The 27,624-nt window shown below is 38.5% G+C and overlaps 1 protein-coding gene across 5 annotated transcripts in view; it reads right to left on the reverse strand.

The window, feature by feature from the left end:
• The window catches only part of ARHGAP29 (Rho GTPase activating protein 29), a 53,440-nt gene that overhangs the window by 17,682 nt on the left and 8,134 nt on the right, over window positions 1-27,624 (reverse strand). For 4 of the 5 annotated variants that reach the window (XM_075424953.1, XM_075424954.1, XM_075424955.1 and 1 more), the window contains exons 3-5: window positions 10,839-10,982; window positions 2,103-2,199; window positions 1,684-1,756 (exon numbers count right to left, since the gene is read on the reverse strand). In XM_075424953.1, the coding sequence (XP_075281068.1) occupies window positions 1,684-1,756; window positions 2,103-2,199; window positions 10,839-10,982 (314 nt within the window). Of the gene's footprint in view, window positions 1-1,683; window positions 1,757-2,102; window positions 2,200-4,225; window positions 4,308-10,838; window positions 10,983-27,624 lie in introns of those variants that run through there. The other variant, XM_075424956.1, reaches the window with a different exon arrangement.

Genomic DNA, 27,624 nt, shown 5'->3' on the forward strand with positions numbered 1-27,624 from the left:
CATGTTAAATTCTACCAAAATGTTACACTCTAAACTTTTTAAGATACAGCTAGCTGCTATGTTCAATTACTGAATGTACATATCTACAGGAATTAAAAGTTAATACAGCTACTTAAATCTTTTGCATTTAACTCCTCCTAACACTTGACTCCTAGTTGGCCTCCAAACTGCTCTCTGAATTGCAAATCAGAGTCAAATGCTTCATCTGTTAAATGTGTGTTTATTTGCCTGAATGAAAATACACTTAAATTTAAGACAGATTTCCAAGAAATTGACCCATATTATCCTACGTGCTCCAAAATTTGTAACTGATCCCTTCCACATTAGAAAAACCAAGTGACACTACAAACAAAGCGCTTTTAAATATAAGCTGGTGACTTCTGGAACACCTAGAATAGAATACCTTCTTCATTTTGCTACATTCTGATTTCCCCTTGGTCTTTCCCCACCCCCACATTCAGAAGAATGATCTTCTAGCCAAGCATTCAATTCACAATACAATATGTGTGACCATCTTGTTCCACAGGAACGCATTTTTGCATTGCAAAACCACTACGAGATTAAAAAGTTTGCAAATTCAGCACCTTCCTTCTGCTGGTGAACCAATTAGCTGAAACAGTACTTGTTCAAATCATCTCATTCAAGTTACATGAGATGCTGGCTTCTGTGCTCTTTTATTTCATGTTTTTTATCAGCAACCTAATCCCCTGATTCTAAGTCTGCTGGAACCAGTCATCCAAGTAGCCTCTTTCCTCTCCATGTTGTTTGCGACGATGAGTTTTGTAGCAGCTACAATAGTAGAATTTCTGTGATCATCCATGTTTCTTAAATGTGTGTTGTCAAAACATAGTGAAAATTTAAAAATACTTCTGAGCTGTAGCTGCGCAGCATTACTGTCATCACGCTTGCGTGAAGGAATGCTAAGCCTTAAGTACATTTCAACGTAGCCTTTAAAAAACACTCCACAATCTAGAATTTTCAATCTTGCTACAACTTGGCTTGTCATAAACACCAATTATCAATTGCATCTTCCTTGTATGCAACTTTTGACTTGATTTACTTGAAAGTCTGCTTCTACATACACAAAAATTCAGAACAGAATTTGGTACTGAGCGTTTTTTTTAACCTCACCTTCCAAGTTTTTAAAGGGGAGTTTAAAAAGCTAATGTTTTTCTTTGACTACCTATAAGTTGACAGTGCTATTTCAGTTCTCTTATTGAATTGTTGTTGAAACAGCTACGGCACAAACTGGGCTCTGGAAGAAGAAAAGGTTATTTTGTAATGAATATTCATCTTTAAAAGCCAAAAAGAGGTCATTAAACCTTTAGTTTCTAGGTCTAACAGGTGTATTCTAACTACTCCAGCAGGCAAATCATTTAAGTATCTTACTTTTAGGTATTCAGTTCTTTTCACTTAACCAATTCAAAAATTTCAAATACAATTACAGCAGGTTATCATTTACATATTTGAGCGCTAGCCCCATTGAGTCATCACTGGCATTTAGAACTAAGAATACATTCAAGTATCCAAAACCTTGAATGCATTTTTTTTCATGGGTTTAATTCTGTTTTAACACTTAGAAGACTCTGAGTGTCCCAGACCCATGATACACAGTGTTAGTGGAAATCAAAATCTCCTTCAAAAGGTATCATCCCACACTCCAAGAGAACGCGCTTAGCCTACCTGACTTCTCCGAGACACAGGAAGTCCCAATGACGAGCCATTGTCTACATCTCCCATAAGGAAGTCTGAAACACTGCCAGAAAAACAGAGAACTGTGTTACTTCATTACTTCAGATCACTGAGAACAAAAATTCAGATAGTGTTTCTAATATGTTTTAAACGTTCTGCAAACAATTTTTAAAAGTAGTCTTCTGCTACCCGCAGTTTCTATACCATCATAATTTTCCTTGTTAAGAAAAAAAAACAACCCAAACACCCAAACAAAGCAGTATAATTGTTCTGGATGTAGTTAATTTAAGTTAGATTATCAGCTAATCTTTGTCCAAAGGAAAACTAAGGTTGTTGTTGTTGTTGTTTAGTCTTAATTTCATTCAGCTCCACTGAGCTCTTTAAAAAACTCCTTCTGGATTCCAACTTACACGTTTCCAAAGGTGAATGCCAATGCTTCAATGGAAGAAAATATTTCACTGAAGAGTTCTCTCTTGTTTTCTTCGTTAACTCCTTTGAAGTTCACCGCTTCGGAAAAAAATGGAAACCAAAGGGTGAGAGGTGGGGTCAATCAAGCAAATTTACTAGGCCTAAAGACAAATTTTATACACAAAGTCTCCTACAGAACATGCAACATTATGCTTTTCTGAACAACTGAAAAAACAGTTTTAAAGATTCGTAAGAAAGTAAATACTAAAGAACACAGCCCAGATGCTTCCCACAATGAAATCAGATTACTCTCTCACTTCCTACATCTTCCCACTTCAGAGGCAGCTTTGTGTGGGAACATGACGGTAATGTGAGGGGAAGAGAAAAACAGTCATTTACCAGCAAGAGTCAAATCACACAACAGCAGCAACACCACAATGCAGCTCACAAATTCAGTCAAATATTTGTAAAACTGCTTCTTTTCTGGGTAGAAATTTCAGAATTCAGAACAGGAGCTGTAGTTTATGGGGGTGCCGCCCGCCCCCAACTGTATGCGATCCTGTGTACGTATCCAGAATACAGGATTTCTGGCTTGAGTACAGACAAACAGAGAGCTATCAAAAGGTAGTGTCCACTGCAAACCCCTTTAGTTATTAGCTCCATAGTCTGGCAAAAGCCCCTCACTTTTGCCTGTTAAAAGCGGGGAAGAAACTCAGCACAGCTATCATTGCTACGAAATTGGAAAAGGAGTGCTCGTGGACAAACTAGATGGGTTAAACTGGTGAGCAAGACAAGTATTTCCCCACTCAACACTGAGCCTTTACCATGCTTCCATGACAAACTGGAATAACGAGACAAGAAGAATGATTCATCCAAAGTTTCTATTAGCAAATACTGGACAAGGGGGAGGAGGGAGAAGGCAAAAAGCACAACCATTTTTGTCTGTTTCCAACGTAACTCCTTAATCATTGGTGACTGGGAAATTTTTCACAGAAAACTCGTGCACACTCTTTGAGCCAAAGCAGAGTCCTCTGGATGAAAGTTTTCCCAGTTTTACACTGTGAGAAGTGACAAGTTCACATTAGTATTTATTTTTAAGAAGTTTCATTTTTTTAAGCAATGCAATATTCTTAATTATCTAGATGCCCAAGTTACACTTACGCTCATCTGTTTCAGAGATATTGCAATAACACACATACAGCTATCCACCCTTATTGCTTTTTGCACTAACTGTGAAAATGTTAAATGTATCCTCCTTACATTTCAAGTACAAATATGGAAATAATACACCGCAATGACTTACAGAAGTAGCAAAAATTAAATCATGTTAAAACGTTGCCCATTCTATACACATTTTCTTAGCAAATTAAAGTAACAGACTTCAATCTTAAAAAGTATTCAAACTTCCTGCCAGGTGCCTAAAACACTAATGGGTAACAAACAAAGAAAGTACAGTAATCTGCTCCCCCATTAGACTTCCTTTGTGAAAGGAAAAGTTTTTAACCAGTAAATTAACACAGTTGAATCCATTCCTTTTTACACAGCAAGACAACAGGCCTGATCAACATTTTTATAACAACCATTTCTACACAAAGCTACTACAGAAAACGCGTATTCTTCTCATCGGTTATTTTCACAATTACTTGTAGAGCTGGAGGAATGTGTTGTAATGAGCCTACAGGAAAAAAAAATCACCACGTATTACAAAAATATTAACTGTGTCTGTTGCAACAGTTCACTGCTAAATTAAAGCTTCTTCTACCTTTTCATTCTTCTACACTTCATAATTACATTTTAAAAAATGCTTCTGGCACCTTTGTTTGAAATGAGACTCAATAAAGCTCCACAGATGATAATTTTTTTTTAACAAGTTAGTAAATAGAACTGGATTTCTTTATTTTTTTTTAAATTCAAGTTAGTTGAAAACCTCAACTTTCCAGAGATAACGCTGCTTGTAAAGCTAAACTTTGCATTCCAAATCATTAAGCAACAACAGTTATTATGAGATCTATTGATTATCAGCCACTAATGAGTGGAAAAATCATTTGAATGCCGGCATGAAACACAAATTGTTTCAAAATTAAAAGGAACCAATAAAAACACTCTATACATTCAAAGTACTTACCCCTGAAATATTCCTATATCCATTAGCTGCAGTTTCTTCAGAGAAAGAGCATTTCTTTCACTTTGCTAATGAGATATTAATGTAGATAGCCTCTCCCTAAAGAAATGCCATCTGTTTCACTCTGCCTTCCTGTTCCAGGAAGAGTTTTGTTAAGCTTTACACGTTACATACCAGAAAAATCCTTTCTTTTCAGGATCCATCACAAATGGAATAACCAATCTCAAATTTTTCAGAATTACCACTTCTCCCAAAAAAGATTAGTCCAAGCTCTTGGTAATTCAATGCAATACAAGCAGCTTTCTCCTAGCTTACTACCACTGGAATGCCGATGTACTTAACATCAACTTTAAACCATGCACGCTCTTTCCCCAGGACATCCTGACTGCACACAATAGCTACTGACAACAATGAACTATAGTAATCTTTCCATGTCTGGAAATGACAACTATCTATCTATAGCTCCACAGATTTCAAAGCAAGTACACAACTTAACAACACTTTTAAGTAAGACTTCAGATGGCACATAATGAACTTTAAAAAAATCGTATGATAACAAAACATTAAAATCCAGAATCCAGTACCTGAAATGCAAGCTTAGCTTGCATTAAAGTGGATCTGTATTTCCAAACCTAGCAAAGCTGTCTTCAAATTAAGGTGGGTTTGGCAAACTCATCAAAATCCTGCAACACACTGCAAAGTTTCAGCTCCTCGGTCATGCCATCAAAAGCTTTCCCAATCAAGCACAAAACAGGCTGGAGAACCACCAACAGCCATGGAAGCTCTGGAAGCCAGAATCTCAGAAGCTGAAGCAGCACCTGAGGACAGCTGAGCAGTGTCGCTGAAACTATGAAGAGGCGGCTGTCAGCTGCCAAGACCAAAGTGCAACCAGGGCCTTTAAAAGACGATGCTTAGACAGCTCACAGTGACCACAAGCTTCTGCAATGCTTTTGTCCCCTTCCAGTCAGATCAAGTCAGCGAAACCCAGGGGACACGGCCATGCCAGAGCCCACAGCAGTTTGCTTCCTTCCTGCCTCCCTGTCCACAGACATGCACAGGACTGGCAGCAGCAAAGCTACCTTTGTCAGCTGTCTGCAGAGCCTGGACACATCTGAACTACACCAACTTTCAGAATTTACTCTTTGCAGGTCAATTTTCTCATATCTAATAGATACGGTAGCACCACCATCTATCTCCTCAGACAGGAATACAGCTTCAATCTATACTTTACTAGATGACTTTTAAGTGACTGACTTGTTGGAACTGAATACCTTTGCAACCAATTTTCTGTCCTCAAACTCCCAACAATGCTTTCAAGAACCTTTCATAACTATTTCAAAACCAACACCACCACTCAAGCAAACAAACAACAAAATCAACGAAGACCAAAATCCTCTTCCAACACAAAGACTTGTAATACTTCTTGTTATTACCTCTCATCTTTAAAAATGTGTTAAAAAAAAAAAATGGGGGGAGGAACCTGAGTAAAGATCAGTAGTATGCAGACTGGAAAGAGGCAGAAGAACAGTATTCTCGGGATCTCACAGCTAGAGAGGATCAGCAGGCTGTCCAGGCCCCACTGCTCTACTTATCATTCTCTGTGCCATATAATTTCACCAGCCTTTACTTATGACCAAGCTTGGCAGCCTCCCTGACTTTAGCTGGATGCCAACAAGACCAGCTTGAGGAACTGTTTCCTACTGCCTCCATAACAAATTTTGCTCTGGATTTACATCACATACACCAAAAAATGAAAGTCACTTCACCTTGCTAGAAATACTTAACTTTGATACAGAACTATTAGGAAAAAAACATACCTAAAAGGGAATTTCTACAAGACAAGTGCAATTTTCAGCTTTACCAGGAATCTGCGTTCATTCTAGTGATTCAGTTAAGTCAAGGATGCAATTCAGAGCAAAAGAACAGTACAAACTTGAAATCAACATGGGATCAGGAGAACCATGTACTCTGGGGCCATCAACTATTTAAAGACACTGAGTGTGAAAATAATAACTGTGAGTATGATGGTGTGCCAGACTGGGAAGTGACTTCCAGAAACAGGAGTCTAAACAGGTTCCAGGCAAGATGCTTCAGTAAGTCTCAATTCTCCCAGATCAAGTGAGGTGTCATTTAAATGACACTCTTCATGAAGCACTCAAGTAAGCACTCAAGTAGCAGAGTCCAAGCAAAGAGACCTGGTGAACCATGCCATGTCCAAGATACAACCAGAGAAATCAAGGTGACTTTTCACCCTATGTTTTCCTGCATCCTCAGTCTAAAAATGGTAAAAGTCTGACATCTGTTCTGCCAAACATAATTCTCTGTAACAAGATTAAGACAACGTGCTATAGTTAGTTTTTCCTTCAGTCAAGCACATTCATTTAATTCCAACCGAAGGACCTGAGAAATAGCCGAGAGGCTTGAAGGAGGGGCACAAGCACTCTAACTTTTGCTAGCATTCAAAATATTCCCACTTGCAGTAGTTTAAAGGGGGTGGTCTGTTTGCACTGGACGTTATGTTTAAATCACAGTGCACCTTGTCATACTTGCAAGAATACTTCACAAGCCAGAGCCACTGACAGTCACTGGTTTCAAACTTACTGTAACTGATTTCATTAAGAGCAAAGGCAGCCATTTGTTAAAATAACCATTTGCCCCTATATGAAGTTCCAAATGCAAACTAGATTTGAAAACCAGGCATTATGCAAAGATTCAACAAGGTCGTCTTAGAACCCACACCAGTTATGCTTCTATTTCTGAAGGAGGGGAAAAAAGAAAATATCACACGTGAATCCCAACTTGTTTCTATTTCATCCTCTCCTAAATAAACATCAGAAATTTTCTGTGCCGGGTTAATCTTCTTCCTAATCATAGATCTGACTACAGATACAGAGTGCTTCCACATCTTTTTATAGTTCTGTCCTCCAATGACAAGAAACAGATGAGTCAGATGAACTTCTTCCATAAATGTCACATTAATACAGCCTGGGAAGAGAGAGGAAAAAGGATACTGGTTCTGTCCTTCCAGCTCTTTGCATTCTTGTAGCTTCCTGTTTATTCAAAAGTTACATTACTTCTAGTGCAATAACCACAGCAGAAAACCTGTGAACACGTGTTACTGAGAGGCCGTTGTAAGCAAACTTGAGGTCTGATGATATGCTTACAATTCACCACAACATGCTGTGTTTTTACTTCAGCTTCCTCAGCCCCAGCAGTCATACACTTCAGTTTGAATACAAACACAGAGAAGTATGATCCTCACACAAAAACCAGCTGTAAAAACCAAACAGGTGCTAAAGACAAACTGCCTTCACATTTACCACAGGTTATGCTGGGGGAAGGAAGGCTATTTGCATACAGCAATGATTTTGCTGCTCTCAGAGAAGTAGGACCAAAGTACAAGTCTGAAAGAACTGAAGCCCTGTAACTCCCTGTTTCCATCTCCAGACAGGTGAGGAATACAGCATGTGGCTGAGCAAACACTGATAGGCATTATTAAAGCCTTCATAACAAAGTACTTGTTTGCACCAAAGGTTACAAACATTGAGGCAGGACTGACCACGACCACCTTCTTTAGTGTGATCCAGAGTTCCCTTTCCTTGCAATGAACTTGGGCACCCCGTGAGGACAGGTCACACAGCGCTGGAGGGCAGGGACGATTTGCCACTGAGCAAGTTTGTTTGCTTTAGCCAAAGAACAACCAAAGAGTCTACACCAGCCTCTGTGTTCTAGGTCCAGAATGTATGCTGCTTATGAGACGGGTGAATAACTCAGTAAGAAATTAGTGAGAATGCTATGAACAGCAATTGCATGCTGCTGAATCTTTTACTCAATTAGAAAGCATTTTTTATCTATTTATTCAAGCTGGGAGAACACAGTTGTATCAGATCAGCAGTGCACACCATACCATCGCTGTACTTTGGATCCTGTAGCAGGAGTCCTAAAACTAGATTTTCAGTAGTGTCAAACCATTGCCAATGAGAAAATGCTTCACAGGGTAACGTAACCAAGTGGGGGAAAAAAGTCAAAACTTGAGCTCAGTTCCAGCTCAAGGACAAAGACTGTTACCATAACGAAATCAACTCCTTTCATGCGTTTTTTCTTTGAGAGATGTCTCATCATACAAGATCATATTTAAGATAGTTCGAGTGACCTATGGCTGAACAAAGAATTTCCAGATGTACCTAAAGTAAGGTCTTACAACTTGACCCACTTGAACACATTTGACAGAAAACTGGAAGACATGACTGCACTGCTTTTGTTTCAAGTGGCATTCTTACAACAATAAAGAGTGGAGTTACTTTCAAATTCTGTAATTGTACAATATGCACAGTGCTTTCCTAAAACCAGGTTTTCTTTCCATACAGAAAATAATGCAATCCCTCCATGACTGTAGCTCCTCACATACTCAACAGTGAGTGAACTCTACAATCCAAATGTTAGTAGTTCATTTATTTCAAGTGCAAACATATTAATTATATGAACTAAAATCTGTTGAGGGGGTGGGGGGGCCCTAAAAAGTATTTGTGAATATCTGTATTACTAAAAATGGCTTAGTACTAAAGTTATTTCTTCTGCTCATTATCAAGAGAAATGAACGAATCCCGAAATAACTATTCAAAGAACAGCTACTCATCAAACCAGGCAGAAACAGATGCATGCAAGAAAATGTATGAAACACCAATGCATCTGCTCAGGGTTCAGTGCTGTTGAAACTGTATGATGCAACAGTGTGCACCAAGAAGAGAAAAAAAAAATATGTATGGCATCAAATTTGGAAGGCTGCAAGTACTCTGGAGGAACGGATTGTCTAATTCAAGAAAGTGCTTAATTCTCCACTTCAGAAGTAGAAGGGTAGGAGGAAGAATACATAAACCTAGATCTGGAAAACTGGTTCAGCACTAGAAGTACAGAAAGTGACCTTGAACCTATCATGGACTTTAAATTGAACACAAAAATTGACAAAAAGGCCAACCTAATTATGGAATCAATCAACAATGTTACCATGTGAGACAAGGAAAGTAATTCTACTGATTTACTCTGTAATGGTATACTTGGACAATACAGACAGTGAACAATTTGGGCCACTGCATGTCAAGAACAACCTTGATAAACTACATAGTCCAGAGAGGACAGACATTACTGCAATAGGTTTTGGAAACATCATTTAGCAAAGGTTGATGTAATTTGATTTACTTGCATACCTTAAGTCAGTTCTCCTCAATGTTTCTTAAAGAAAGAGCAGTTGAACATTATCCTGCGTCCACCGAAATTAGCAGGGAGTGGAAGATGCACAGCAATCTCACCACAGCAGTTAAGAATGGAAACAACTTGCTAAGGTGTATGTAGAATTACATTCACTAAACATTTACCTTGTTCTCATGTGTAAACATCTGATTACCCTTATACATGTGTACTTAACTCTTCCCAAGATCAACAAGACAAACAGCAATCTCTCAGGGATTCCCTCTGCATTTTTACTGCTACGTACAATTATCTAAAGCAAGTTCAGAAGTTGCAGAGTTATAATCCTATGATCATATCAAAAACCAGGGACAAATCTATAGGAAACTCTACACGTAGCAAGAAGAAAATGCAAAGTGGGCCGCTAGTACCTGCCAAGATCAAACTAGCAAAACTATATATCAATAAGAATAATCCATAAGAAGCTTGGAAGAATCCAAGATACAGGAATCCGGCAGCTAAACATATTAGCATTTTAACTGATATTCCTACTTTACTGAATCAGCAGTGTATGTTCAGACATACTAAGATAATTAGGAAACAAGGTGAAAAATCCTAGAAAAAGGAGAAAAACTAAATTACGTGTCTCTGAAGGAAGATGTTCCACAGGATTTGACATAGGCAAGAAGTGGAGATTTAACCCTACTCAAAGCATTCTACATGCCACATGGAAGAAACTGTACTGGTTTCACAGTAACATACTGGATTTATCCAGAGTTCGGAGAGCTGCAGTCAAAGGCTACACAGAGAAGAAACAGCTATGGTTAACGGGGCTGGAGCAACTGCGTGCTTCACTGTTTGCATTCATGTCACACGCAGAGAACTGCAGCAGCAAAGGCCAGCAATAGAATGCACTAATACAGATACCTGCAAGCCTTTTTTTGGTTGCTGTTGACATCTTTACCATGCTTATGTTCTTTTTACGGAATTTCTAACTAAGCATTAGGCCATTCAGATTTGGATTGCTCATTTAGATATTTCTTCATACAACACCATCCCTGCAAATTCATAAAATTGAGCAAAGATTTCTGGCAAATCTCTAAGTGGATAAAAGCAAGGTTTGTTATTCTGTGATATCATTCTGCAATACACAGGTGAAGAAAAACTCAAGATCAAAGGCTTGTGCTTTTGGAATTTGGTGTAGGTTTGCAGCTAGCTTCCTATAAGCAGAATTTTATTACATCAACAGGAGAATGAGCTATTTAATATTTTCACTTATCGAGGGTATTTTTAAAGTATTAAGGTATTACTCATAAAAAAAAAAAACCCTGTTTCATCTGTATAAATAGAGTCTCATCTATAACTCCAAGCCAGAGTCAATCAAGTCACTAATTACAATTTTCCAAGAATATGAAAGGTAGCAATTCCTTACCTTTTACTTTTGCAATAACTGTTCCTGCAGCACTAAGAATATCAACTGAGTTCACACTCTGATGTTTATTTATCACTGCTTTTAAAACACGCAGCAAGTCCCCCAGGCGCTCGTGTACTACCTGATGCAGGCCATCTTGATTTTCTGAAAAAAAGGAGAAATTATATTAAAACAGTGAATTAATGCCCAGTCACATTACAAACCACTTTGATGGTATTCAGCTGCGCTGAGGTCTAGGCCATATAGAAGCTAACCCTGCTTAGAATGAAGAAATTGTCAAAAAGAGTGTTATACTAGCATTTGCCAACAGTTTACTTGTAGTGTTGTATGCTGTTTACATATAAACTCACTTCTCCCCAAAAGTCAAGCAAGTATACTTAAAAAAAAAAAAAAAAAGGGACTCTACACCAATACTCTAAGGTTTCTGAATTAAACCATCTTCTTTTTTTTCATGTCATTTCATCAACCACCATTTTGATAATTACATATATTCAAAAAGGAGTATCAACAAAAGCAAATTTGGATTGCTTATTAGATATTTCTTCCCCGATATAAATTCAGCACAATTTCTGTGTATCCATAGAATTAAACAAAGACTTCTGGCAAATGTTGGCTAGCTTTTAACTGAAGTGTCAGTCAAATCTTAAGCATCTTTAGTATATAAGCCTAGGTCTACAAAGGTCTGCCATTAAGCATGTAACTCTTGATAAAGTAGTTGAATACCTAAATTATTTTGTGGAATTAGGCCTAATAAGAAAAATTCTCAAACAAGCACACATATAAGGTAATGGTTTTTACAGCACATGCCTCTTGCTATGTGCCCCTAAATCCAGCCCCCTGCCTTATTTTCTAAAAAGTAGTTCTTGTTGCATACACGGCACAGGTTAAACTACCAGCTCTTCTGTTCTGTTACAGAAGAGGTGCTGGTGCACAGAATTAAAAAGTTTCACATGCACTAGAGTGCTGCGTTGCAAGTTGTGGTAAAAAGCTTTCAAATTCAGGAAAGTCTAGCTTATGAAAAAGAAAAAGAGGATCTAATACAAGCTGACTCACTTCCTCACTGAGCAAAAAGGAATGGCGATTCTGTGTTGTCTGTGGCCACGATAACAAACAGGGCAATACAGACAATTACAGTACAGTGCAAATTGGTCCAGTGTTAGTCAAAGAACAGTTCCAAATCCAAGCCATTTTGTTCTGGCCACAAGACATCACATTTAGGCTAGAGGTACCTAAATTTTTCTGAGGAATCAACAAAGTTGATCAATCAATCAACATAACACATCAGTACAATATACCTCTCCTGTCAGGGGAATAGGTGGGGGGACTACAAATTACATGGTGATTGTATCAAGCGCAAAAGCAAGCTTTCCAAGGACTACTATTCTTCAGGCTTTATCTCCCTTCGATGTCAAATATTAGGAGATATTCTTCAACTCAGACTAGCTTATACATGGTCAAAGGAAAAATCTTGACTCAGGAAGTGGACTAAGGCAAGAGCTTTATCTATCATCCACCCGCACTTCGCATGTTTTTTCCTGCTGGAGGGGAGTAGGAAGCTCTATCCCTAACAGGACACACAGAAGTCTAGGAAAACGCATCTTACGCAGCAGTAAATTAAGAAAGCTCTACACCATTTATTAAAGAAACATAGTTGTGGCTTTATCTTCATTTACATGTATACATAATGGTCTTTAACTGAGGACTCAAAGACAGCAAAGGCAAAAACAAAGTCCAGATGCTGGTACAAAATATGGCTACGATCAAGTACATATACATTAGTAGCAGATGTAGTTTATGACAAACATACATTTATCTAAAAGCATACTGTTGCTCAGAGTTTGCAACTTAATGGGGAAAGCAATCCAGGCCTGAAGAAGTTTCTATGAAAGCAACAATAGCGGAAGCTGAGACCTCGGATAAGATATGACTTATAGGGGATATTAAAGAATACTAGAAAATCACAGGCATGAAAATAGCGGGTAAAATCAATTGCTTACCAATGTCTTTCAGTTAAATATAGCACATCTCATGACTAAACAGAGCAAGCAGGAGCCAGATTCAAAACAGAAAAGGGTGACTCTTCACGTAAGAGACCTGTGGAATTACCTGCCAAAACACAGCACTGACAAGAAATGTACACGGAAACAAGGAGAAACCGGACAAGTTATTCTAATTTTCCCTGTGAGTTAATAATGAGACAATAAATGCCTTGGTGGCTCAGACCATGGGTCCAGCTAGCCTGCGCCTTACACAGCAGTGGGCGATGCTGCTTAGATGCCTAGACAAGAGTGGCTGCTTTCTGCAGTCCAGTCCTCCAGCACTCACAACTGCTGCTCCACAGTTGTTCCTATGCACTGCAGTAACTGCTTGCAGACCTGCTCTCTGTGAACTCACTAATGCATTTTGAACCTGCCTCCACAATTTCTTTTCACTCAGCTACTCCAACTCCTTAAGTCTACTGAACTACAAAGCATTGTACCAAAACAAACAATGCAACCTGCAACAGCTCAAGAACTCCCCTAAAGAGAAAGTGTTCAGAGGATATTTCCAACTTACCATTTTTACTGTTCTCTAGCTGTTCACTTTTGGCAGTCATTGAAGCTCAGACACTGAGTTAGACACAGCTTTAGTCTAAGCCAGCATGGCCACTGCCACCTTCTAAGAGAAATTCTATAGCTGTCAAAATGAAACCAGATAATTTTAATGGTCCCTTCAGGCTTTACTCCATCAAAGCCTCAATCGTACTCCATCAATGCAAGAATAAATGCTGTTAGGAGTAGCGGGCAGCTCCAGGCAAAGGCAATGGGGAAAACAAAAGACAGCAGAGCTGTACTGATGCCCACAAACCTGAAGTGGAACAGGCAACACAGAAAAATATATGTCTCATCTCTTCTTCGAAACCTCCAGAGGCAGACAGGTATTCCACAATCCTTCACTGAGACTAATGATTTATATTGGCAGGACTGGGACAGCTAAGCTTTTATGGAGGCATTTGAAAGGCACATGCCACAAACCTTCCCCATCTATCTAACCAGAATATATGCGGTTTTCACATGAGTGGCATGAATATTATGGACAACTGACTAGAGACGGTCTGCACAAGTGCACCATTTGACCAGAACTGCACCCCTTGCCTAGTCAAGGAGAAGGCGTCCCTGTCCTCTCATGCACAGATGTCCACTTGTGGCTGGAGAGAAAAGAGTTCCTAATCATGTGATAGGGAATCCTATCAGGAATATCCATGCACGTACCCCGTAACAAGGTCCTTTTGGTGACATGGTGGGTAGACTTTTGGACCCCTAACAAGTAGGGGAGGGGAAACAAGGCTGGAAAGCAGCCAAACCAACCTACAGATTACTCTCAGTTTGAACGTCCTCAGGAAGGAGCGCATCACAGGCATATAACAAACTGCATGAATTATTCTGCAGAGTTCAGTGTGACCCACAACTACACGCTTGTCATTACAGGATAAAACAGCCTTTTGCGGCTCCTTACAGGTTAGGTCAAGGCAAAAAAAACCTCAAAACATCCCACATCATACAAAAGACTAACTAAAGACTATCTGATCCCAAAATGCAGTTCCTTAGTGTTAAGATTTGATAATATCTTACCAGACCAACAGAGCTGAGGAAAAAAAGAAAATAAGTGGGAAGGGAAGGAGAGAGAAAAACCTTAAGGGACACAAACCTCTTCAAGTCTGAAATAGAAGCAGTAAGCTTCAAAGGGAAACTTGAAAACAACTGCTGAGTTGAATTAGATGTTTATCATACCATCCTGGAGAACACTATCACTAAAATAATGCATTCAAGCATGAGATTAGTTATTTGTACTCTCAAAAGCAAAGGTCTGGCTACACCCAACTGAGATTTCTTTATATTCTTTCACTGTATTATTTGTTTACAGAGTATTGGAGACATTGTTTCTGTGCCTCCAGAAGACAAAAGGTCTGTGACACAAGTAGTGCTTGGGGAGAGGTGGAGGCAGAAGCCATCAGGAACCACAACTACGCTGCATTCCGTGACTGATACTCACCAAACAGACACTAAAACAGAGATTTCCTGTTCAGGACAGATTTATAAACCTCAGGTAGTAAAACAATCTAAACATGCCAGATTAACAGAAACACAGTTTTAATACCGAGTCCAAAACTGGCTAAGAGACCAAAACAACAGTAAAGCAAATACTGTTTACAGTGAAAAGAATGCATGAAGAAATGTGTCTCCAACAAGTTCCTGCAGCAATTCAATCTGACGTAAGCAGTCATAAAAATCAGTATTTACTTTCACTTTTTCTTCTGTCCCTTATCTCACTGTATGCATTCATTTATCTACATGAAGTCCAGCAGCAAATTGCTCCACCAATGGATAATATATGGTTAATAAAAATCTTTCTCAAGCTTAACAACACAAATTGCAGTACCATAGAAGACTAGTTAGGACTAGAGGACTGTGACTGCCAGTGATGCTACAGTGCAGAGGGACCTCTCTGGGCACGTAAGTTTGGCTGTTTGCTTAGGTGACTACAAAAAAAGGCAGAGTTCTTAAAATCCGGGGAGGGGTGGGGAAGGCTTGGAGAGAGCTTAGCAGCCTATCCACGAATCTTCTTTCATTGGGGCGTAAACTGTCATTTACATTAGCTGAAAACAAGCTCCTCCAAAATGTAAAGGCAATCATACGAAAGCATACTCTGTTGGAGAAGCCGAGAAAGAGGAACAGGGTATATTCAAAGCTGACAAACCTAATGCACAAGAATAATATAACAAAGCAGCTGGCAAGACCTCTCAGTAGCACACTGTTGTCATTAGAATTCCACTTCCCAATGGTTTCTGTCACCACATTTTATAACCACTCTTCCGTCTTTAATATAAAAATGGCATAACCCACCTATTTTCTAATTTTAGGTATTTCTCAACAGGAAACCTTTCTTCAGTAAATATTAGCAAGCAATAATGGCCTTACAACTGTGGATTCTGTCCATGCAAAACAAAATAAAAGTTTGCTCATCAAGCTCGACAGCGCCAGTCACCCTCCCTGCCAAATCAGGGCTGGTCACAATACACACAGTCAGGCAAGGCACTGCTGTGTCAGTTGGCTGGTATTCTTTTGTCTGACCCGATTTATTGTTAGCCCAAATGTTTCTGAAGCTGTTTATTTCAACAAATGTTTGTCAGGACAAGTTTAAATACAGACCAACATACAGTTTCTTCCCTCCACAGCCACCGCATATCCCACATTGCCGTTCACACCCACACAGAAAATACATGCACCATTCTGCCTACTGCTGTCCACCTAGAACATTAACGCTTTCCAACAGCAGCAGATGCTCCCCCCACTACCCAGTTTCCACCAGTCATAAGAGAAGAGGAACCACAAATAAAACTATTGTTTTGCTGTGGCCAAAAGTATGTTTAGAACTGAAGTCTGTCACACTAACGAAAAGGAAAAGTAGGGTATCGATCTAGATAAACCAACTGAAAAGTAACAAATCCACGAAAAATTCTTGAAGTCAGATTACATGTGATACTTTTAAAGTAAATACTCCAGTTCACACCATCTAATAAGCTCCTGCTTTCCATAAGCAGCTTTTTACAGTAGAAAGATGTGATTGTTTACTTCATGCATTCAATAGCTTTCAACAATGTCACACACAGTGAAAGATACTATCCACGTGGAACAACCTGCCATGCATACTCTCTACAGCCACAAGTTTATATACATAGACCAGTGTTTTGACTGTGAGGTGGAATATATGTAAACTCACCTTACTTGTGAAAAATCTTACCATAAACAAGGTAACCTATTTTTGCACAAACAGTTTCTCCATCTACCTCAAGAACACAATTAAATGCCTTGTCTTTGATAAGTGTCTACCATGAGCTAATTCACTTGCTCTATGGATGTTAACACTAGTTTAAGAAAATTAATAAATGCAACTGGATGAGAACACTCAAATGCCAGATGTGTACAAAGCCACCGGGCCACAGCCAGGGGGAGAAATCAACCATCACCCTCACTAGGCCTAGTCCCCATTTTGAGAAGTCCCTTTGTAAACTGCTGCTTTCCTGGGGTCAGCTGAGGAAAGTGTACTTTGGCTCCCCTTCTACTTCCACTGAAATACAGGAGCCTCCATTCTGGTTTTAAGTACCACTTCACATCTTCTGCATAAATCCCAGCCTCCTTCAGGAGCAAGGGAGAAGCCAGACCGAACAGTCTTGCAGGGTGGTGGTGAGAACAAGCACACAAACTGGGAAGCAATTGCCCCAATATCTGAGTATCTGGATCCAGACCATTTTATTAAAGTTTCACCTTATGGAATGCAAACAGTCAGCTCCTCATCACTTTTGATCTTGAAGGGATTCAGAAGAAACAAGTTTGAGTAACCAACATTTCAGTCTGCAAGAGCAACATCTTGGCTAAGAGACTGCCAACTCTTCTTTACTAATAACCTAATTTTTGGCATTAAGGTAAATTATATCCTGTTTCCATTATGTTACAGAGAAAGATTAAATGGTATCAGTAGTTATGACACTGATAAAAAAAAAATAGTCAGCATTGGAGTGAAGCTGATCCAAAGTAAAACAACTTTAAACTAAAATCTTCATCAACGTCTGTATTGTGCACTAGGAAACTGTCAGCACTCAGTTCTGAGCCTGATCCAGACTATAAGACTTCCCAGTGAGCATCACAAAGTAAGCAAAACAATCATACAACAATGAACTGTGTGGAAATCACCTCATTCCTACATCTGCAGTTTGGGAAACAGTTCCAGATTAACCCATCATTTTATTGTTGCCCTCCTCCCCATCAGCCCCATTCTAACATGATTAACAGCCTGCCATATTTGTCTGATCTGACAGAAGTCACCATCACACTCAAAACACAAGAAGAACTAATCAAACACACAGCAAAAGCATGTTTTACACTTTGATCATAGTAAAGTCAAACTGCATCACTGCTGTCATGCTAGACATGATTTTCATCCATTGTACAGATACGAAATGAACAAAACATTTTTCCCTTAGTGGTAGTGTAGATATTTTATTTGTTGGTGGCTACAGTTCAGGAGTGATGAGAAAACAGCAGTCTTAGCTATCGTATTTCTTCCTTTATTTGGCTGTACAAACATGCTACAGATGTAAGGAATGAAACATTTTAATTTACTGAAAAACAAAAAATCAGAAGAATTTCTGGAAGAATTTATTCTTGTAAAATGGCAGCTTCTGGCCTTGCTGGCAAAAGGCACTAGTGAAGTCATCCCATTTCAACCCTGTGTTATGATGCAGAACTAGAAGCTACGTACCCATCCCTATGTCAAGAAACATTGTACTTGCAGCTTTCAAGACAGCAAGAAAGCCAGTCCTAGCTTTTTTGTTAATCAGTATCATGGCAACCCCTGTTGTCATGGCATCATTAAAAGACACTACACAAAATTCATACAGTCTTTGGCAATATGTGCTCCAGAATCCACTGCAACCAATGTTTTAATCACATCATATTGCAGCAAAAGTGACAATTGATGGAAAATAAAGCTAAGCAGTTAGTTAAGAAAGTCTAAGGACATGTGAAGTTTCATTAAGAACAAGGAAAAGAAAGGCATACAAATAGTTACCTAAACCCCTACATTTGACAGAAACCCATTAAAGTTTGGGAGGGTTTTTTGCGAATAATAATATACAGATCCAATTCAGTAAGAGTACATGAAAATTTCTTACAAATATCTTATTGAATACTGTGTATTTAAAGTAGCAGTGTTTGGTTTCATTTATTATATGCAAATAATATTTTTATAATACAAGAAAGAAATTAACATTTGGCAAACCAGTTGCCCATTTACTGCTAAACTACTAAATTTGATCTTAAAATTAGGTTGTACAAGTTTAGGTTAAAATTAAAAAGCACCTGGTATTTACAGGTTTTTTGATGTTTAAAGGGTAGAAGTTCTTTCTTGACTTTTTGAAATAAATAGGGTGAAAGTGCAGGCTTGAAATGTTTGCAGAAAAATTGCTCTTGGATAAAATACAAAAGTCCAGCCTTCTAGGTAAGATTTCTAGCATGATGAGCTTCTGTTGAGTACCATAGACATCCAAACAGCCCTTTTAGATTTGTCATTTGCTATCAGGGATTGGCCAGAACACATCAGTTTATCCATTTAAATTCAGCCGCTAACCATGATCACTAGCCTCTGATGTGACCTTAAGCTGTGGTGGGTTTTGTTTGCTTGTTTTTCAACTGGCTAACATTCCCACCCCATTTTAATTATGGACCAATTCTGTACTTCTGAAAAGTCAAGAAGTCCTTCTTGCCTATGTAAATAGGGCAAACCAAGACTAGATTAATTTTCAGAAACTGTAGGAAAGTTCTAAAAATCAAAATGTCTTGAAAAATCTTTTCAAGAAGTCAAGAAAATAGACGGTATACATGCAAAACACATCAGAATAATCAAAATCTTGTAATTCTGCCTACACTGAAAGCAGTTAAATACTTTCATTATGTTGTTTTGCCAACTGACATCAGCAGAACAGTTGTTACTTCACATTCATTTCACATTTAAATTCATAGATGAACTCCCCATTTGTGTATCTGGGGAAGCTTTTCAGAAAGAACCTACCACAGTGCAGCTTTTCATTAATCTATTTCAATATGCTGTTCGCTACATTCCTGCAACTTTTGTATTCTACTAGCCTTGAGATTTCAGTCAACTAACCTAGATGTGTTCAGCCATGCAGTTTAATCTTTAGAATACATTAATCTTTTATTAACCCCAAATTTAAAGGCCAGAAACCTGTAATGAAAATTGTTGGGAGTTTCCTTACTTACCTGTCCTCATCCGCCTGTTTCTGACAAATCAGAGTGAACACAATACATGACCATGTCAGCCACTGTTCAGATCATTTCCCCAAGTCTTCCAGGAGTTTAAGAACAAAACTAGCTGAGGATCACGCTTCAGCACTTTCAGAATACATTTTAAGTTAGAACTGTGAATTGTCATATGGATGTGAGACTACATTCTTTAAGAACAATACACCTGCCATAAGCCTGATTAGTCACATTTCACCAGAAAGTCATATCCTCCAGGATTACTGACTATACTTTTAGTAGTATGCTACTTACTTCTTATTCAAGGGCATTTCACTAAAACCTAGTAAAGTAGTCCCTGGACTGAACAGCTGTCAATGGAAGACACTGTTAAAATAAAATGAGAAAACATCTATGCTTTAAGCAACTATGTTCCTTGCATATCAGTTCAAATTCTGAGAACACATGAAGTAACACTCACTCAACTTTCACAGCACAAATTTCTGAAAACACCAAGCCAGAAAATGAAAGACTATCCCCAGAAAGTTGATCTTACCATATCAGACTGGCATTATTATGGCATACAGAAGGGCTAGTATGAAAGTTTTGTTTTATTCATTCTAAAGAAAATAAATTTAACCTTTGCTAACCCACATGAAGAGATTATAAAAAAAACACTTAACCTTTACCTCATTTTACTTTTAGTCTAAAATACTATTTGTTCTACATGGCTGCTCCTTCCATTTTTAGCCTAAGTCACCGGTTCAGTGAAGAAGCTATTTTACTGCTGCCAGCCTACCTAGTTTTCAAAAGACCACACAAAACCAGGATTATGAGATTATATGGTGTTAAACAAGAGGTGCGTTACTTGTGAATTTCTTTTAAAGGATCTTTTAAGCACAATTATGGACTGCTATCAGATGTGATAGTATTCCATTTCTGTTTTGTTGATTAAAAGAAAAAGGTTATGCAAAATTAAAAAAAAAATTTATGCAAAATCAACTTAGATTTTAAGTGGGATTCAAATCACTAAAGTAGCAGCCAGTACCATTAGCTGTCTAGAAAACTGGTGAACATAAAGGACTAATTATTTGAAATTCCAGCATTTAAGTCCTGATGAAATAACCACCCAAGTGAGTAAAGCCTGACCATTTAACTTGCACAAGTGACACAGAGTGATGAGCCACTTGAATGCTCAAGAGAAAATACTTACAAAAGCTTCCCACTTCCTAGATTCAGGAACAGTCAATCCCCTCTGCAATATAATGTTTGGTACCAGCTGTCTGACATCAAAACATGTTGATTTCATATGAAAACACAACACTGTAATTATAGCAGTAACTGAGGTCACATTGCCACTTGTACACCCCAAAAGACAACAGTAACCCACTGCACAGCTCAATATGCATTTTTAATTGAGTAGTATTTCTTCACAAATACCTTGCAATAGAAGGGTGGAAAAGACAAACCACAGAACCTGTTTGCTTTATGGTTCTGGATTTACACAGCTGTTTCCCCCTAGTACCATTCCAGCTAGTTGTCATTCCAGCTAGTCAGTGCTAAACTAAAAAACAACCAAAGGATGTGCAGGCCAGTAAAAGCTACAGAATGTGAAAATTGTAATAGAAACGAGCAGAACTTCATCAACTATGTGTTTGAATAGTAGCCCCATGCATTTAAGTTTTCATCAAATGGCATGCAGCATTTGATGTTGTATAACAAGCTTCTCTCATTACTAAGAATCCAATTTATTTATATGCTCTGGACCTATTGCTTTCTTTCCAGATTAAGTTCTCAGCCACCTTCTCTAAAATCTCATGTCTAGTCATCAGCTGAAGCCAGCTACAGCTAGAAAGAGTCCTTCATTCCTTGATGAATTTGTTTGCTTGTTCTTAACACAAGGGCTTAAACATGAATACCAGAGAGCATTTAATTTGACCACTCTGCAATCTTAATCCTACTGTTAGTTTCCCCTTCTTCACCCCTGGCATAAGCTATTGATCGTGGTCACTTTCTCAAGTCTCTTCACAAACTGTCTTCACTCAACTGTCACAATTCACATATGCTACTAAGCTTTCAGATCAACAGTTTGCACCTTGCCAAATGAAGCACAAAACATGTAGGACTATCCCTCCAAAAAGTTGCCTCCTTCAACCGCTCTTCTGCTAACAGTGGTTAACCTTTGTGCGCTACGACCATAGCCCATTTTGTTGGCCAGTACTGTTCTGTTTCTCTGCACATCCACTTTAGTGATTCCAGTAAACATTTTTTTCCACTTGTTGTCAGTATTGAAGAACTTCTGGACAGGATTTTTAGTTCCACAGTTGTGGTAGCATCTAGAACAAAGCACCTTATATACTCTATATACAATCAATGGATTAAAAAAAATGCCCAGAAAAAACCCCACAAAAATGCAAATAAGCATCCTACTAAAGAATCCATTCACATCACTATAAGCACTAAAACAGCAATAGGAAACTGTGAACATTGAGCAGTCTTTAAGCTAAAGCTTCAGGAACTCCCCGTCCCTATTTCAGCAACATCTGATCTTAAAAATAGAGCTAAGAATATGCCATAGTCCAAAAGCAGAACATCAACTGAGGTGTTAAATTTGTTCACAACACAGAGCCATAAACCGATCACCTCTGCATGACCTGGAAAAATTTCAATACAATGCTCAGAGAAGAACACCCTTTGAAAACCCTGTGCTACAAAACTGAAATTTGGCCCAAAATACTAAAGATGTCAAAACCTGTTGTTGAAAAGGCTTGGGGTGGGGGACAGGACACACTTGTGCCTTAAGATCATCGTACAAACATAATTCCTGCAAATTACTGATCTACAATCCTGCAATCCATTTTAGTCAAAGACAACATTATTTTCATTGCATCTTAGCTGAAACTTCCTCACCAGGCCTTCCACATCTTGCAGATATCCAAAACTAGAAAAGGATTAAGGCATCACAAGATTTAGAAGAAACATTTTATTTTTCCCAAAACAAAACCCTCCCTTTCCCTTTAGCATTCACAGTATGCACACCAACATACATAACACCACTCGTCGTTCTATGTCTCATAGATAAATAGTACTAACAGAACTAAAACTGAAATGAACTGCTGCAACACCCACCTGTGGGCCCTGAACCCAAGTTAAACACAGCACAGAGAATCAACACATTTGAAAAAGGCAACCTGTCATATTGTTGCAACAGCTCTTTGGAACTGCTTAAGTGATCAGAATTTGAACCCTTAAGCTTTCTTGTTTCTCCCATACATTGTCCAGTACCCATCTACATTAACATGTATGTGAAATAACATACACTTTTTTATTTTTTAAAGAGAGGCATGCAAGAAGGTGACATACCAAAGTCCCAGCATTCATCCTCTGATCATCACTCTAGACCAAAGCAACCAAGGCCATTTTAAATGCTGCTTCACAAGCAAAAGGACTATGTAATCGAGTGCCCTAACCCCAGAAATGAGAGTCTTGTAAGTTCCTTTAAAAGCTTTTCACTGCTCCTTGCATTAGATATATTTTCATTGCCATTTGAAATTTAAACAATAATAGGGCTTTCATTGTTCACTTCAGATTTAAGCAGGAACTGGACTTGCTCAAACATCTTAAGTAGTTTAGTCATGACACAGAACACAATTCCGAAGAGGTAAGTTTGATAAACCAACCATCATCTTCAGTTGTCAGAGTCTCCAAAATAAAGATAACCAAAACTGGCAGATAAGAATTCCTACATATTTTTAAAAATGAGCCCAAGAAAGTACCTTCAAACAGTAAACAAGGGAAAAAGGTTAAAAGGTAAAATTCTTTGTTCAGCTAAATTGCAGCCTCTACAAAAAAAATTCCTCAAGTCCTATGTTTTTCAGTTACACTGTTCTGTAACAAATGTCATTAAGATGAAAGTTTAACCCAAACATAACTATTTTCTACATACTTACATGAGTCACCTCAATCTTCTATAAAAAGGGGCATTTTAGGGAAACAAGGGAATGAGCCCCCATAAAATCCCTGCTTTATTTAAAAAAGGGAAACAGCTACCTACAAAGATGAAGGTCCAGGCTCTGTCTCAAATCTATCCTGCCCTGCCATCATAACTCCAATCCATTAATGAGACATCACATCTAACATAACCAAACCACTGCAACTGCCAGATTAGATAAACACTTGCTTGGAATTAAGAAACAAGTCAGCTTCAGTTCTGTGACCTAGCTACGTAAATAGGAAGAACAAATGCTCCCAATGAAGCTGGTGGAAAAGGAATGATTTAGTCTATGAAATCTTCATGAAGTCAAGATCATGGAGATGATAGTCACAACTCACAACTCTATGCTGTTACACATACAGAAATTACTTATATTGAAGTTCTTATGTTGCAACTTTGATAAACTGATGCATCAGAGAAATGAGAAAATGAAGTATTTTTGTGGATAGACTATATTTCGCCAAAAGTAGGAAACTAATTTAGGGCAAGCGTCTTATGTTCTTAAACACAAAAGCTCCTACATGTACACAGGAATTGCTGTGAAGAACATAAGACTTCACACTGGATATGGATCAAATCTTATCTTTCAGGTGTTGGGGCAGAGTTCTTTGAGAGATACAAGTTTTTGTGCTCAAGCCTTCCCCTGTTTCTTAAGCTGCAAACTACATTAGGAGAATTTTTGCTGTTGAAAGACCTACCTTTACACTTGCATTCAAAAAAGAAAATCTGACTATTCATCCTCTTCCTCACTACTCACCTTTCATCTTGCTAATATTGTAATTTCAATTTCATTAGTCTAGTTGCTATGATGGAAAGGAAAGGTAATTCTAATTAACAAACTAGCTAAGGCTCTTTAAGTGTTCTGAGATTCTTTTGTACATCAGAAATGCAAAAAAGGAGGAAGAACAGAGTTTTGCTTTTATTACATTTTTTGCACTTCAAAAGCAACATAAAAACAGAAAATTCCTGTGCTCTCTAATAAATAGTTCAGAGTGTTCCTAAAGAGAGATGTGCTAATTATTTAAGTCAACAAAAATATCCGGACTGCACATAAGGGTTGATTTTACATTTTAAACACTCACAGGCCTTCAAGACACACCATCCCCCCGCGCCCCCCCCAACCGCTGATCTTGGACACTATAGCAACAAGTGAACATTTGTTCTGAAGGAATGTGGAGTATGCAACTGGGGGAGGGGTAGTACTATCAGCCACAAACTTATCTGCTGGTCCACTAAGTTATTATTTAACTTCAATCTTCCCTGAAACTGAAGCAACAGCATTTACTATCCAACGTTAGCAACCTGCATTTAATCGGCAGCTTACACTTTGACTATAAAGAACACAGCTCTGCTTGAACTGAACTGCAAGAAGACTTTGGTTTTTTCCTCTGCTTGTTCAGAGTACTGCAAATAGCAGAACTGTTCCATGACTGCAGATTAATTAAGCAATGCTCTAATATTGGAAACCTGCAAAGCAAAAGAAAATGCTCAGCTCCTCTGGCTCTGGTTACAGCATCTGAAAGTCCAAGACTCCTCAATAGAAACCTGCAAGATGGCAGACTCGTAGAAAACAAGAAGCTTGGGCAAAACAGGTTTTGGCATGATCTGAAGCGAAATGGAAAGAAAGGTGGAAAGTTCTATCTCCTGGCTTAAGTGTAACAATCCTGGGGAAAAACATGGTCCATAGCTATGGCTGTCTCACATAAACTTTGATTGTAAACCACCTTTTGTTAGATTGTTGTGGGCTTGCCTTCATTTAGGCTTCACTAGTTCTTTTATGGACAGAGTTCTCTGGAGTACATCAAACTTCTGCTTTCTTTGCAGAACTTCTCACGTTTCAAGAACCTGGCACAGGACAGTAACAGGACTCACAGGCAGGCATCTTGGTGCTTTCTGCTCATGAGAGAGACCAGGAAGAAATGACAGCGTGAAAATAGGGGAAGCATGGGAAAATGACCAAGAGGTCTTGCTGTGGTCCTAGAGCTCAACTAGGAGAAGCAGTTTACGTGCCTATTTTCTTTTCCCCCTCCAAGTTTTGCCATAAAAAACATCAGAAGCTTTTAGAAAAAAATATCACTACTATTGGCTTTGGGTTCTTAGCAATAATTCTACTTGCTAAAAATATTTAAGTATTTACTTTGTTCTTATCCTTGTTTACATCCTTTACACCTCTTAGCTTGAAAGACTATTTCACAGTTGTCAAAGAACAGTTTCAATTTCAGAGTGACAAAACTAATATGTAGAAGTGACTACCACTTGGAGATATGTGAAAGGGTGTGCCAAGGAATTTCCAGGTCAGAAAGACTGGAAGCACATATGTGTTTGCATATAAGAAGCAGGTTTTAGCAAGGCAAGTTTGACAGATGACTATCAAATTCAAATATGCCAAAAGCTCAGAGCTAAGAAGGCTGATTAATTTGCCATGTACAAAGGGCATTTTCTGCTTGCTGTTCTCTCCACCCCCACCCCCCTTTCATATATCCCTGTCAAACTTTGCATTCAATAGCAGAGACAAAACAGTTGGTACCAGGTTTAGCAGTGTATGCTGTAATGCCAGGGTGGAGTGCCACACCAACTCTGCCTGGACCTCCACATCCTTGTTCCACTTTAACCTCTGGCCACTCGATCCTTGGCCAGCCACCTTCTCCCTCTTTTGCCAGTACTCAGTACAGCCTTACAGTCAGCTCAGGGAACTGATCTGGCTGAAAACTAGTTCCTTTCTTCCTAGAACTAGTTTTCCGACAGATCTCCCCCCAGAACTGGCTTGCTATGCAGTCACCAGAGAACTACTGCCAGTGCCAGGAAGAAGTGGTGAGATCACAGCAGCTCACACTTAAGTTTCTTCTCTAAACGACTGTGGAAATACACTATTAGCATGATTTAACACAGAGCCCTAAATATAACAAGCTTTATAATAAGAAAACAACAATTTTAGATGTATCTTTTACATTTTCAGCAGTTACAGAACTGTACCATCAATTCAGCTGCTGGTGGGGAAGAAAAACCTGTAATTTCTGCAGGAAAACCTTCAGAAGTTACTCCTTCCAGCTGCCTTACACCTGCCCATCTGGTTTAGTCCCAGCTTCCCTGCTACTGAGGTCACTGCTGTCAACTCTGCTATGGGAACATTAACATTCAAAGCAGCAAACACAGATTGTCAGAATCTACCTCTTAACACCTTGTTTGGTTCAGCAAGAAGATGAACAATGTTATTACAGACAAATACATTTAAAACATGCAGCTAGTTTCTTGTGGACCAAGCTTGTGTAGAGCTACAAAGTACAAAAAAGGTCATATTTTAGTAATAAATTACAGATTTATTCTTCAGATATTACAAGTATATAACACTTTGGTAGATCCTGGAAGTGATTAATACTAAAATTCCACTTCAGACTATTTGTCAACATCCTCAAGTGTTGTTATTTCTGTAATAGGATTTATTATCTACTAGACAGTTTTCCAATTTTTTTGTGCTACATAGAATAACAGAAACAACCTGCTATGCTTTATATGAATTCCTCTGCCTTTTCCCAAGGATTCTTGAGGGTCATTTAGTCAATTCACGAGCAGATTGTTTATGCATTGGATAATCACTATGTTCTCAGTATCCCTGAAAGTTAGCTGCCCTGACAGCATTTTCTTTTCCCTTCTCCCATACAGGTTTTTTATTTAGGACACAAAATACTATCAAACAGAAAACCAGCACCACCTTCCACAAAAATCTCAAAAGAAATCAGTCCAACTTCTCTCAAAACAAAAAACCTCCCAAACATTCCTTCCTAGGACTGCTGCAAAGCAAGGCAAACACTTTCTCAGATCCTTGTTTAGAGCAGTTTGCCCACCTACCAAGCACTCATACTGTAAGGTGTCATTAGACAGGTAAATACATCCAGTTTAAGGTGTATCAAAGACAGCACCTTTCATTGAGAAACATCAAAATTGGAATAAAGAACAAACAGCAAAATTACACCTAGTATTATAAATTATCATAATTTCA

The sequence above is a fragment of the Opisthocomus hoazin genome, chromosome 6, assembly GCF_030867145.1.
Source record: "Opisthocomus hoazin isolate bOpiHoa1 chromosome 6, bOpiHoa1.hap1, whole genome shotgun sequence".
NCBI lineage: Eukaryota > Metazoa > Chordata > Aves > Opisthocomiformes > Opisthocomidae > Opisthocomus > Opisthocomus hoazin.